Genomic DNA, 12,393 nt, shown 5'->3' with positions numbered 1-12,393 from the left:
CTTGTATATAGCTAGGCAAATAGGGAAAACGGAGCTCCCCCCCCTCGCGTCGCCCGCAAGGGCGACTCTGGCGGACCGCCGCCGCCACACCTACGGGCCCTCAATCTTGCCTCCTACTCGGCGCCGCCAGAAGTATGTGCGGGGCACAAGGATGTCGTCGGCGGGATCTCCCCCCACAAATTCCGTCCCTCCTTTGAGTCCTCTTCCTCAACCAAGAATGCATCCATGGCCAGGGCTCTAGTGGCTACAACCGACGGGTCCTGCGGACTAGCGGTGGCTAGATCTGCCCCCTGCCCGGCCGGATCTATCTATCATCTCCTAGTCCAACCACTTCATTTTCTGTTGGAGACCATCCTGCCAACGTCGTCACCATGGACTGGGGCGGGGGGGGGGGGGGGGGGGGCTCCGACACCCTTGGCAAGGGGGCTTCGACTTCATCTCCGGTGACGTCGTGCGACAGGGATGAGCCGTCGCCGAGGGTGGCTGTGGCGGCGCTCCTTCGCCGATGCTGCTCGGTGGCTCTCCCCTAATAGCGAGGAGCCACGGGGCCACCGTGGTCTGCGACAGCAACAAGAAGCTATCGTGCTTGCAGCTCGCTGCGCATGTTGGGGTGAGTTGTTTTGGTAGCCTGACTATGGTGGGTGCTAGGCAAAAGCTCTGCCCGGCTTAATGCTGGTGCTGGCGAAGGTAATGTTCTTAGGCATCATCTTCCTCCCTGGAGGCTCGTCGTACCACCTTCTATTTTGAGGGTTTGGGTGGAAACCTTTTTGATCTTCCGGTTTAGCGATGGCGGCATCCGTTCGACGCCGTCCCCTCGGTGAAGGCATCATTTCGGAGATCCCCTCATACCACCATTCACAACAACCGCACATGGTGATACTTGTGCATTCGGGTGCCTTATGTTCACCGTCAACCCTGCACTTCATAATTCTAGCTGGTAATGGTTGTTGTCTTCCATTATGGCTCAGTGTGTGTTGCTCATTTGGCGCCTCTGCTCCGTCGGCTCTCTTCTTGTTGATGGTACCATCAAATCTTATGCCGGGTGGTGTTTTCACCTATACTACCATCCCCCTCAAGGCTTCCTCCCCTTGTACGGCATTGGACGGCAGCACGTGGAGCCTGGATATGCTACGAAAGATGTTACAATCAGCTCTAAGGAAGATCGTCATCTAGTGAGTTTTGGTTTGCATGCCTCCCACGGTCACACCATCCTTAGTCCCCATTCCGCTGGCCTGATCCTCAGACGGAGGGTGACAACGGAACGTTATAGTCACAACAGATGATGTGGAGGTGTAATAGCCACAACTTACGTGGTGAGCATATTGTTCAATGTCGGTCCTAATCAGACGATCTGTGGTCGTTTCATCAGCTAGCACCATGGCTTATCTTTTGAAGTGTGGGGTGTTATATCTTTTTATTACTGTTGTTTTTGGATTGTATCACTTCCTCATTTTCCCTGCTGAAAATCTTGTAATGTTTTGACCCGCTCAAGGTCCTACAATGAAATTTAGGTAGGGATTCTCTCCCCGGTGACCTTAAAATAAATATAGCTAGGCAAATCATAGCATGCAGACTGTTACAATATACAAGACGTGCTTGTTTAACCAGCAAGCTGCAATCCACAGATCATCGCTAAAAACAATTGGAAGCTCCTGATTTTCACGCTGACTGCTTATTTTAGGACTAGCCATGACGTTCTCGTCGAGCTGAGCGAGCCGAGCTCAAGCTGAGGCGAGCCGAACTCGAACCCCAACTGGCCTCGCTGGAGCTCGGCTCGAGATTTCTCGAGTTTGAGACTGCCTATCTGATCGTGAGCGAGCCCGAGCTCGGCTCGTTAACCGTCCCCCTCGGCAAGACACCGGGGAATTTCAAAAACTTCCCCCAAATCTATCTCCTGCCTCCGCTCCCCTCTCCTCACTACCGCCGCTCCCGCTCGGACCCGCGTCTAGAAGCTTCTGGATCCTTCCCCCAGGCGCGGATGGAGCGGAAGTTCTACGAGAAGTACACCTCCCTCAAGGTAATGCTCGGCCGCTTCTTCCTTGCCCCGTTTCTCTGCATCCGTCCGCGGTGGCATGACGCTGCAATTGCTTTTTTTTTCCGGTTGGATCTCTTGCCGCGTCGCAGAAGCGGAAGCTGCTGGACGAGGGGTTGGAGCGGAAGCGGGAGGAGGAGCTCAAGGAGCTTTACGATGGTGAGGCCAGGCAGTTGAATTTGGGTTGGATTATGGGTGGGAAGGTTTTGGGAGAAACGGTTTTCTTTTCCCTTCATTTTGATTTTTTTTCGTTCTGATGATGCAGCCATGAAGGATTGGGTCCGCGGCCTCGAGAAAGATAAAGAGGAACTCAGTGAGAAGCTGTAAGATGCGACTGTTACTATTGAATGTGGGTTAGGGTTTCCTTGTTTGGGGTGGAAATGGTGCCAACACCATTACTTATGTCCCTCCTCTTTCGTTTTATTTTTGCTAATTTGATGATTCCAGGGCGGACAAGGAGGATGATCTTGAGAAGGCCCGTCAGGATTTCCTTGCAGATATTCAGAGTAAGATTCTCCTTTTAGTTGGACCTGTTTTAGCTCTTGGAATAGAAATGCTTATTAGTCTGGCACATGTATGAAACTGAAACACATCTTTGGGAAATGGAGGTGGTGATGCATCCCTGATTAAAATTACCTATTGATCAACGTTCCACACTGCTAGTGATTATCTTGGTTATGCTCTGCATCAGAAACAGCTTGGCGTGCATTCCTTAATATATCTAACTAATGATGAACAGTGCAAATACTACTGAAGCTTACATGTTGAGTCTGGTCAGCTTTGATTTCTTAAATAATTTTTCATTCTCCTAGTCTTACTGCCTGCAACTATGTTTTGTTTTTCTTTTTGTCTAGCTTGTCATGAGAACTAGCACGAGTTGGAGTTAATCCTTGTAGCTGATTCTTCTTGCTATGATGTACTCGTGAGCGGATTATCCTTAATTTGATGTATTTATGCACACCACCATACACAAAGACCGGCGATGCACTGGGTCTAATTTTTTTAATAAGAAATGGCCACATATACTGTATTAAATTGCATGTTACAATCGTTTACCCTTTTTCACAGAATTACAATATAAACTGAGAGAGGAACTGTTGCAAATACCTATGCTCTTGCTTTCCTCTATGGATGAATACTTGAACAGGGAATCCCGAGTGGTAGGAGAAATTGTGAAATGGAGAGAATATATATACACTAGTTGGATATTGTCTGTAAAATTGCCACAGATGTGTGTCGAACAGTTCAGGCCAGAGCATACTATCTTGCTGCACTGTGGACACAGAAGGACATCCAAGTTTGATGTGTGTCAACTTTACCGCTTCGCATTACTGGAATGCTGGCCATAGCTAATTAGCATCAGATGAATTAAGAATATTTTATTCTGTGTACATTTATTGTAATTGAACTATTTTGTATTGTTTGCAATATGGTCACATAACCGGTCAACTTTGCATTCATAATGTTTTGAATAGTGTTTGGCAGTTTGACCCATTGAAATGATATCTGTACTTGTGTTCATACTGTTGTCTTTTTGCTATGGTCTGGTTAGTGAGCAGTGGTACATGACCAACCCTTTAACACTTTCCTGCATTCATACATTAGTCCTGATGTGGTAATGTAAGTCATAGTTTGCCCGCACCTGGTTAATAATCTGGTCATGACAGTATAATTCATCACAATTTGTGAGATGGAGCAGTCCTTTGGCATCACCTTTACCTTTAGTGTTGCCACAATGTTTTATTTTTCCAATCCTTTTTATTAATTTGGTGTCAACTAAGTTATTTAGGTGCCACAGTTTACTTATTTCAATTTTTGTTTCATGCAGCAAGGGACAGTGAAATTCTGAGGCTTAAGCAGCTCTTGGATGAGAAGACTGAAAAAAACAATTCTACTGCTAGGTCTGTGGACCAAACACCTGAAGTTGTCCATGAAAATCCAACTCGAATGTCGCCTAGAAGGAAGACACCACAATCAAACATCAGGGCAAAGAGGGTACAGTTGAGTGAAAATACTGCCATTCCTCACAGTAGCCTTGAGGAGGAATCTCAGGAGGTCAGTTGTCTGTGGAAGCCAACTAGTTCCTTGTAATATAAAAGTATTTGAGTTAGCTTTGTTTACCAATCCTTTTTCTGATGGTTTGAATTTATCTGGTCCTGCAGCTACAATGCTCTAGAAGATATACATGCATCTCAGGTTAGTGAAAATAAAAATGCTGTTACTACTTGGTTACATGCCTTCAAATTATTTAACCAGTGTGTTTGTTGATTCAGGGAATGAGACAAACGAATGTCCCAGCGCTCATATGTTTCACTTGCTGCTTCAATCTTTAGTTCGCATGAAGGTCACAGTAGATGATGGAACAGAAGGATTTTCGGTTTCAGTCTCTCATGAGGCTACTGGTACTTGTTCGCCTGAATCTCATCTTCTTGTTTTACTGCAGCTCAATTCCAGAATAGCACTAGCACTAGCTATTCTGCATTATATTTTGTACTCTCATGTTGTTACTATCAGTATGTGATTTGGTATGTTACTTATTGTTGCCAGCGTAAATGTTAAGACTGTAATTATGCTGAGGAACTGGTGCTGCATCTTAAGCCTTAATAATATGAAACTGACTTAGATGATCAAATACAGATGATAATATCTTTAAAATAAGCATAGGTTTTTTTTTGCTTTGTCGTTTGGTTGTCTTTTATATGGAATAGCTTATACAGACCTTATTGGGTACAAAAATGTGTGTAATAATTTCATGGTGACTGTAAAACTGATGCTAGAGCGTGAATTATCGGACTAAATGCAATACTTACAAATCGTCAGGATCTGAAATTTTATGGTGATATATTAACTTATTTTTCAATGGTATACCCCGAATATCTTTTGGAAATATTAGTAATGATTTGTAGTTCAAGATGTGGGCCTCCATTAAAGAATGTAGAGTCAGCACACCCTACGATTACGGCAGCTATCATGTTGACCAAGTAACATCTGTCTTATGGGTTTCATTTCATTCCAAAATTATAATCCTTATGGAGTTGTTCAAATCGATGCAGGTTATAGTTTCACCCTCACATGGTTAGAGAAACCTGGTGAATGGTCATATAAGCTGTCTTCATTGGGCACCCTGGAAAGGATAGCCGTCAATTGGATGAAGCAAGACATAAGATTCAGCATGAACATGTGCCGTCTGTTCTTCGAGCGGATATCAAACATCATCACTAAAGGGTGACAGCATGCTCTTCATTAGAGCTATACCTACCTCAGCTTGCCTCTGGATGTGTAAAATGAAGCTGCTGAACTTGAAGCTGCAAGCCTCCGGATGTGTAAAAATGACCTCTGGATGTAAAAAAAGAAATATTGAAGTGCTATCTTGTGCAGAACTGTTTTGCTGTCTGTCTTTAATCGAGCTTACAAATGGTTGATAGGTCACAGCTGTTGCCATGGCATTGCCCTTCATTGGGTCACCTAATGTGACCGCCAGTTCATGGTTCAAGATGTTAATCACTTAATGCACAGACGTGGCTGGAAATTTCACTTTGGGATCTCCATATATTAGCTGTTCCTTTTTGCCCTGGAACTGTACCATAAATATAGCTGCCCTGGTCAATTTGAACATCTCCAGTTCAAATGACACTGAGGCAATTTCAAAATATTTCCATGTGATGTGGAAATGAAATTGTAGAATGATGTGAAATAACAGTATAGGGCCTGTTTAGTTCCCGTAGCTGTAAACGCAAAAAACTTTTTGCAAAGGAATCTTGCTAATTTGATGTACTAAATGAAGTCTATTTACAAAACCTTTTGCACAGACGCGAGACGAATCTAATGATGCTAATTAATCCATGATTAAGCAATAATTAGCGGATGGTTACTGTAGCATCACTGTTGCAAAATATGGATTAAGTAGGCTCATCAGATTCGTCTCGCGATTTACAGCCTATCCATGCAAAAAGTTTTGTAAATAATAGACTTCATTTAGTACTTCAAATTAGCAAGATTCCTTTGAAAATTTTACGTTTACGGCTTTTTTGCGTTTACAGCCTGGCAACTAAACAGGTCCATAGGTTATATAAGAGCAGAAAATGTTAGATGGGGGTGAGCGTACATTTTGTAAAATCTGCTAATTTACCTTTTAGGAAATTTAATAACCTGTTACATCTGTTAAAGGTTTGGGAGAAACAATGTCCCCATACTCATCTTCATCACCGCTACTACAGAAGAATTGGCTTTGGTTGCCATCCTGTTGGTGGACAGAGTCCATTTGCCACCCCCTCGATCAGAAATTCAGAGCTCCATCAGCCCAGTAAAACACTGCAACAGAAGGGGAAATGACTTCTGACCACTCCTACTGGTATAGATTTTCGTATGGGCAACATAGGTCGTCTGAAACTGCATGATGCAGTTTCTGAACATTCTCGAGATCGCGCTGTTGCGGTTTCTGAGCATTTTTGAGCTGGAATTGGTCGGCCTCAAATCAAGGTGTCATTCCTATCTCAGATTGAAACAACAAGAGAACGAATCACTGCCACTGAACATCCAGAACTGAGAACACAATTACAGACTCGCCAGGTTCGAGGCGACTCACATCGTCCCCTGCGACACCACCAGACCGGAAACCGAACCCGACCAAAGAATGCACCTAATCCCTTATCATCCAAGCGAGATCACTGCTTGCAGAGCTTCTCCAAGGCCCCCGAAGCTGCGGCGGCGTCAGCACCTCCCTCCTCCCTCTATGCGGCGGGCTTATAGAGCTTCTCCACCATCTTCCTGAACTCTGAACACATCGAGAACGAGCAAACAGCAAATGATTCAGAACAAGAAACCGACGGATCGAGCGATCCCTGACGGGACGGGAAGCAAGATGTCGAATCGCGTACCTTCCTGGTTCGCCCAGAGCGTCGCCGCCTGCGTGTTGAGCGGCGAGTCGTTGTTCGGCTCTGCACAAGAAGCAACACACCAATCATCCCGTCAGAATCAAGAACGCGATCAGCACAAACAAGATCGGTCGGTCGATCGATACAAAGGGATGGATTGATCTAGCAAATCGGCTGCGACTCGTTACCTCCGAGGAGGCTCTGGATGGAGAGCAGGATGGTGCGGACGTCGTAGGCCGAGGACCACTTGTCCTGGAGGATGTCGAGGCAGATGTTGCCGTGCGCGTCGACGTTGGGGTGGAAGCACGGCGTGTCGAACCGCACCTTGGGCGGTTTGTAGGGGTACTCGGCGGTGAAGGCGAGCGCGAGGCGGTAGGAGGTGCCCTCGTAGGCGGTGCCCGCGGACCCGGCGATGGTGCCCACCCAGTTGAAGATGTTGTCCCCCTCCGGGAACGCCGACACGCCCGGGTCGCCGCCCATCATCAGCGCCATCAGCTCCGACTGCAGCCGCCGCACCACCGACTGGCCCTCCGCGCCCTTCCCGGCCCCCGCCGCCGGCGGCTTCGGCCCCGCGGCCGACGCCGCCGCGGAAGCCGCGGGGACGTTGCCGGTCTGCGACTCCTGGTTCTCTCCGCGGGCCATGGCTGTCGATCGGGCTGGTGTGTTTCCGCTCTCCCCCTTGCTCGTCGGCGGCGATCGAGTCGGTGGAGGCGCAGGGAGAGATTGGAAGAGAGGGGGTGGGGGAGGCGGCGGCGGTGGGACGCTGGATTTAAAGGCGACTGGGTGGGTATGCGAGTGACCGTTGCGTGCTGGCTGAGCCCCGGCTGGCTCCAACGGCTAGTTCCGGCCGGGGGGGGGGGGGGGGTGTTGGTTGGGGCTGCCTGGGCAGTGGGCACGCGTTCGTAGCCGTACACGGCGTCGGCGTGGCAGGGCGGGTGGGCCGTGGTAGGCTGGTGATCTGGCTTGACTGACCACCGCCGTGTCAAATCAAGGGCTGAATGACCTGGCTCGGTGGTAGCCAGCCGCCGCACCGACGGACAAGCCGCCCCCGGGTCTAGCTAGGGTTTCCGTTCCTCTGCCTCTCCCCGCACGCGAAGCAGGTTGGCGCGCTCTCTCCCCGGTCCCCCGCCTTGTCTCGCTCCCATCTGATCCGCTCGGCCGCGTCGCAGGGCGCAGCGTTGATGGCAACGGCACCAGCGCCGGCGGACCCGAAGGCGGAGGCCGCCAAGATGGACCTCCTGGAGGACGACGACGAGTTCGAGGAGTTCGAGATCGACCAAGGTGCGCCCTCGCTTTCGTTTGCGTATTTCTGTTGATTCGGCGGAAGGTTTGGATGATTGATTGATTAGATGGAAATCCATGCTCTGCTTGCATCCTGTGGGTCCCTTCCGATTTGTTAGGGGAGTGATTTTATCGGGACTTGGGGAAATTTATAAGGGGTTAGTTGTTTTTTATGTGGAATTTCAATTATCTTAGATCGATTGGGCATTTGCATAAACGTAGATGCTGTTAATTTAGCCCCCTGGATTTGTGTCGGACAGGACTAGTGCAGTAGTGCTTCTGAAGTAATTCAGTTTTCTTTGCATCGTCTAGTCTGTAAGTGGCCTGGTGCATGTAACTCCGTCTTAAACTTGTCCTTAAACCATCACATTTAGGTGCTTGAAGTGTTTACTGCAAATGGGGCCTTGTGCTGTTTTGCAAAATTTCTGATTGAAACGATTGAGTCATTTAAAATGATGATTTATTACATGTCGAGCCACGACTTTGCTTCTCCTTGGTGCATCTCCACAATTATCTAATTGGAATAGACTAATGCTGAATATTGAAGACAAGGTGCAGAACTGAAGATCAATTGTTATGAACATGAGAAGCGTAAACCAAATTCTTTTCACCTTTAGAGCCGGTGCATTCCCTCCTCATTGGTCCACGACAGCTAATTTTCTATCAGTCAGTTAGATTAGTAACCAGTTGTCCATTAGATGTCAGATCCTATGCTAGGAGATGCCTGCGCAGTAGCATAGAACAAAAAAAAACTAGAATGTTCCACCAGAGAAAAAGAAATCAGGCTAGACAGGCGTCAATTTTTTCATCTAGTGAGTGAAGTCCTGTTATGTCAAATATTCAGTAACAGTAACTTCTTGCATGCTAATCACTTAGACAGCAAAGAAACAGTGCCATAAGCTGTGTTGATGGAGATGATAATTAAGGGGCTTTCTTGGACCTTGCTGTTATCTTCTTTTTTTCTGTCCTCATGGCACCTCATGGTTGTGTTCTTTTACATACTTGAATGTGCTTGCTGGCATTGCTTGTATTTTGAAATTTGGACTTTGCAATACTCCTCCTCTTGTTCGTAGTCAAATAATTTAGAACATAAAGATTTATCAATAGTCCATTGTCGATTTGTCATCATGAGTACTGATCTCTTCCGTTCTAAGTAAAATTGAACTACTCTATATGGCGGCAATGCCTATTCTGATTTGTGAAGAAGAGGGTGGCGTTTAGAAATAACCCTATGCCATTTTTCTAGTATTGTTAGATTGAATAATGCAAAAAGGGAATTATGTACTATTCTGCTCAACAAATCCATGACTAGAACTTCCAGTTTGTGTTGCATACAATTGTGATTTTTTTACTGTACTGCAACGGTCAGGTCAGCTTTGAAATCAGAGTGCAATCTATTAGGGGAAAATTGCTTTATCTATTATTTCATGATGAAAATTGCTCTATCTCTTGTTACAAGATTACAAGGGGGTTTCTATGAGGTGGTCAACCACCGAATCATTAACTGGTGGTCAATCTTCTCCCTTATCTCTTCCCTTCCGCACCACTCACACAGCTTGTCTTTTTGACCCGATGCGTCGCACCGCAGGCCCTGCTCCTCCACCGTCGTCGCCATCCAGACTCAGCGGCTCTCTCGTCGCCCTTGTCACTGCCCATGGCTGCGGCCGTAGCTAACCATGCCTGAGCGCACCTCCACCTCGAGCACCCCCGCATCCCACCCGGCTCCGTCGGCACGCCGCCCTCCGTTGCCGACCAACATGAATCCCGTCGGAGCTCGATGCCCCTGCTGCCATCCCAACTCAACTGGCATCTCCCACCACCCTGGCGAGCGGCATTCCCGCCTCACCCCCCCCCCCCCACCACCGTCGGTTTGGCGAATCACCTAGCGATACCTCTAGATCCGGCAGCCATAAAACCCCGAACCCCTCAAACCCCAAAACCCCAAGCCCAAACCTAGTCGGAGAAGAGAAGCTCATTGAAGAAGATGAGGTTCTCCTTGCTTCTTTTTTCCTTTTTTTTCTTTGCAAAATCTTCTCCTCTTCTATGCTGTGGGGATCAACCCCTAAATCGCTTTCCACTTTATAGCAATTGGCAGGTTATAGCTGTTCTGAGTCCTGACTTCCTTGGGTCTAAGTAAAATTGAACTGCTCTAAATGGCAATCAGCATTCTGATTTGGGAAGAAGAGAGGTGGTGAATAAATAACCGTGTGCCATTTTCTAGTTATGCTGCAAGAGCTTTGCCTCTATCAAAACTTATGGTTTGATTTGTGCATATACTTGATTGTTGATTCACTGGCTAACAAACTAAACAGTTTCCACTTGTCATTATTTGGTGTTATTTTTCTATGCGACTAATGACACTGTCATATGCTTATATTATCACGCAGTAAGTAAAACTATATTGTTTCACACGATCAGTTAGTATCGTTTTCCTTTTCCTTTCTTACTCATAGAATTATAATTCATGTCGCTTAACTTTTCTGTATGTTTCTTCGAAATTTTCTTAGGAAGGTTTTTAGTATGGGAACTGCTGATTGTCTTCTCCCTTAGTTGTTAGCCAATAAAGATGGAATCCACATATTTTCTACATAGAGTTACTATTTTGTATGGGTAGTAAAGATAGGTATGTTCTGGAAGTTAGCTTAATGCTTGAATTTACTTTCTCCTCTTATCTTTTTGGTTGTGGTATGACTTGTGGTGTGCTCTTGCTTGCGTCTGCATTTTCTTTGGAGAGATCACATCATGGGCAACATTGGTAAATACATTGTGAAACTGATGGGTATGATTACATTTGGGTTACAGTGGTAAACATATTGCTATTACAGATTTGCTCTCCTCGTTGATGAGTTTTTCAAAAGCTATATATTTAGTATGACAAACCCCTGAATATTGAAGAGGACGGACTACATTTGTTAGTACAATAGATGCTTAGCTAACATGATTAAAATTTTGGGCCATCATGGTGAATTTTCTTTTTTCCAATATAATATAGTATTGCAAACATGTGAATGGGGGAAGACTAGGCAGTATACTTGTTTGTTGAAATGGATGCTTAGCCTGATTTGTCAGTTGAACTAGATTAGCCGTACAGGTTAGTATTAGGTCGGTTATGTGCATTGGCTATTAATGGTGCGATGTGTTATCAGTTTTGGCAAGCTTTCAATATACAAAGCCCCTTTCTGATCTCCCTGAGTCTATTACCTATCTAGAACCCCTCCATGTAGTGCTTTCTACCTCCAGGATCAGCCATCATGCCATCTAGCCTGTTTCTGTGTAAGATGGTAGTTACCTCAATTGTGAACTTGATTTATGACAACCTGGTGTCAGATTTGACAATCGTCCAGGCCTCCATAGCTTCTGCCACCATCTATCCATGTTGCAGCTAGTTCTGTTGTTACAATCTCAATAGACAACGGCGGAACTAGAGGCAGCATGGATAGATGGACACTAGGACTGATGCTAATGGATCAGAGGATCTGATACCATGTAATCATGAACCACGTTGACTAAGAGGGAAAACTACCATAGGAAGAGCGGTCATATGGCATGGTTGATGGTGGAAAACACTATATGAAGTAGGGCCCTTGGTAGAGAGGAGCGTTGAAAGGATAGGTTAAATGAGCTTTGCTGTTAGTCATTGCACGTTGAAACTGAAAACAGCGGTGTATAAATACCATGCACCAAAATCAATCTAACCCGACATAACCTGCTTTTGGATGATTTTTTATGCGACAAGTAACTGTGATGAACTGAGTTCTCTAGCCACTAGGCCAGTGGTTTGAATGCTGTTACTCACACATTCCTATCATGCAGAATGGGACGACAAGGAAGAAGGCAATGAAGCCGTCCAGCAGTGGGAGGACGACTGGGATGACGATGACGTTAACGATGATTTCTCGCAGCAGCTGAGGAAAGAACTGGAGGGAGCCCAGAAGAGCTGAAGTGTTTTCTTCTGTAGTATAAATGTCACTCTTGTATGGCCGTTACTTTCTGAACCGTGATGGGTGTGCGTCTGGGGGCAACCTAATTTGCGGAATATTTCTACAGGAAAGTTTATGGCCGTAGTTTCCATATTATGGGTGAATTTCTCTATATGAACGGTGCGGTACCAGAAAGTTTATGAACATATGGAAATTTTGCCCCTTTCTCCAACCATCCTCGGCTGTGCCCCATGCCCTCCCGGTAGCCTACACTGTCGCGAGAAGC

The 12,393-nt window shown here is 46.2% G+C and overlaps 3 protein-coding genes across 3 annotated transcripts; 2 read left to right on the top strand and 1 right to left on the bottom strand.

The window, feature by feature from the left end:
• The first annotated feature begins 1,850 nt into the window (after positions 1–1,850).
• Positions 1,851–5,582, top strand: LOC112894703. The gene is made up of 8 exons (XM_025962490.1): positions 1,851–2,017; positions 2,125–2,191; positions 2,298–2,355; positions 2,480–2,538; positions 3,861–4,087; positions 4,195–4,228; positions 4,306–4,434; positions 5,086–5,582. The coding sequence occupies exons 1-8, from the start codon at positions 1,979–1,981 to the stop codon at positions 5,259–5,261; spliced, it is 789 nt and encodes a 262-aa protein (XP_025818275.1). The 5' UTR covers positions 1,851–1,978; the 3' UTR covers positions 5,262–5,582.
• A 909-nt stretch (positions 5,583–6,491) lies between these two features.
• On the bottom strand, positions 6,492–7,762 carry LOC112893382 (ubiquitin-conjugating enzyme E2 20-like). Its single transcript, XM_025960680.1, has 3 exons — positions 7,095–7,762; positions 6,910–6,969; positions 6,492–6,806 (listed from the first exon to the last, which is right to left on the bottom strand). The coding sequence occupies exons 1-3, from the start codon at positions 7,546–7,548 to the stop codon at positions 6,763–6,765; spliced, it is 558 nt and encodes a 185-aa protein (XP_025816465.1). The 5' UTR covers positions 7,549–7,762; the 3' UTR covers positions 6,492–6,762.
• A 94-nt stretch (positions 7,763–7,856) lies between these two features.
• LOC112893384 (protein DELETION OF SUV3 SUPPRESSOR 1(I)-like) lies at positions 7,857–12,339 on the top strand. The gene is made up of 3 exons (XM_025960681.1): positions 7,857–8,006; positions 8,076–8,187; positions 12,001–12,339. The coding sequence occupies exons 2-3, from the start codon at positions 8,088–8,090 to the stop codon at positions 12,126–12,128; spliced, it is 228 nt and encodes a 75-aa protein (XP_025816466.1). The 5' UTR covers positions 7,857–8,006; positions 8,076–8,087; the 3' UTR covers positions 12,129–12,339.
• The last annotated feature ends 54 nt before the right edge of the window (positions 12,340–12,393 follow it).

The sequence above is a fragment of the Panicum hallii genome, chromosome 5 (assembly GCF_002211085.1).
Source record: "Panicum hallii strain FIL2 chromosome 5, PHallii_v3.1, whole genome shotgun sequence".
Lineage (NCBI taxonomy): Eukaryota > Viridiplantae > Streptophyta > Magnoliopsida > Poales > Poaceae > Panicum > Panicum hallii.
The sequence above is the reverse complement of the archived record's forward strand: the minus strand, read 5'-3'. Positions and strand labels throughout refer to the sequence as shown.

What these genes read in the sequence shown, in the direction of transcription:
- LOC112894703 (XM_025962490.1), top strand. Translation starts at nt 1,979, where the DNA reads ATGGAGCGGAAGTTCTACGAGAAGTACACCTCCCTCAAG. An exon ending in AGAAGTACACCTCCCTCAAG is followed by an intron (nt 2,018 to 2,124) that starts GTAATGCTCGGC and finishes GCCGCGTCGCAG; the next exon opens with AAGCGGAAGCTGCTGGACGA. An exon ending in GAGGAACTCAGTGAGAAGCT is followed by an intron (nt 2,356 to 2,479) that starts GTAAGATGCGAC and finishes TGATGATTCCAG; the next exon opens with GGCGGACAAGGAGGATGATC.
- LOC112893382 (XM_025960680.1), bottom strand. Translation starts at nt 7,548, where the DNA reads ATGGCCCGCGGAGAGAACCAGGAGTCGCAGACCGGCAACGTCCCCGCG. An exon ending in CATCCAGAGCCTCCTCGGAG is followed by an intron (nt 6,970 to 7,094) that starts GTAACGAGTCGC and finishes CTTCTTGTGCAG; the next exon opens with AGCCGAACAACGACTCGCCG. An exon ending in GCTCTGGGCGAACCAGGAAG is followed by an intron (nt 6,807 to 6,909) that starts GTACGCGATTCG and finishes CGATGTGTTCAG; the next exon opens with AGTTCAGGAAGATGGTGGAG.
- LOC112893384 (XM_025960681.1), top strand. Translation starts at nt 8,088, where the DNA reads ATGGCAACGGCACCAGCGCCGGCGGACCCGAAGGCGGAGGCCGCCAAG. An exon ending in GGAGTTCGAGATCGACCAAG is followed by an intron (nt 8,188 to 12,000) that starts GTGCGCCCTCGC and finishes CCTATCATGCAG; the next exon opens with AATGGGACGACAAGGAAGAA.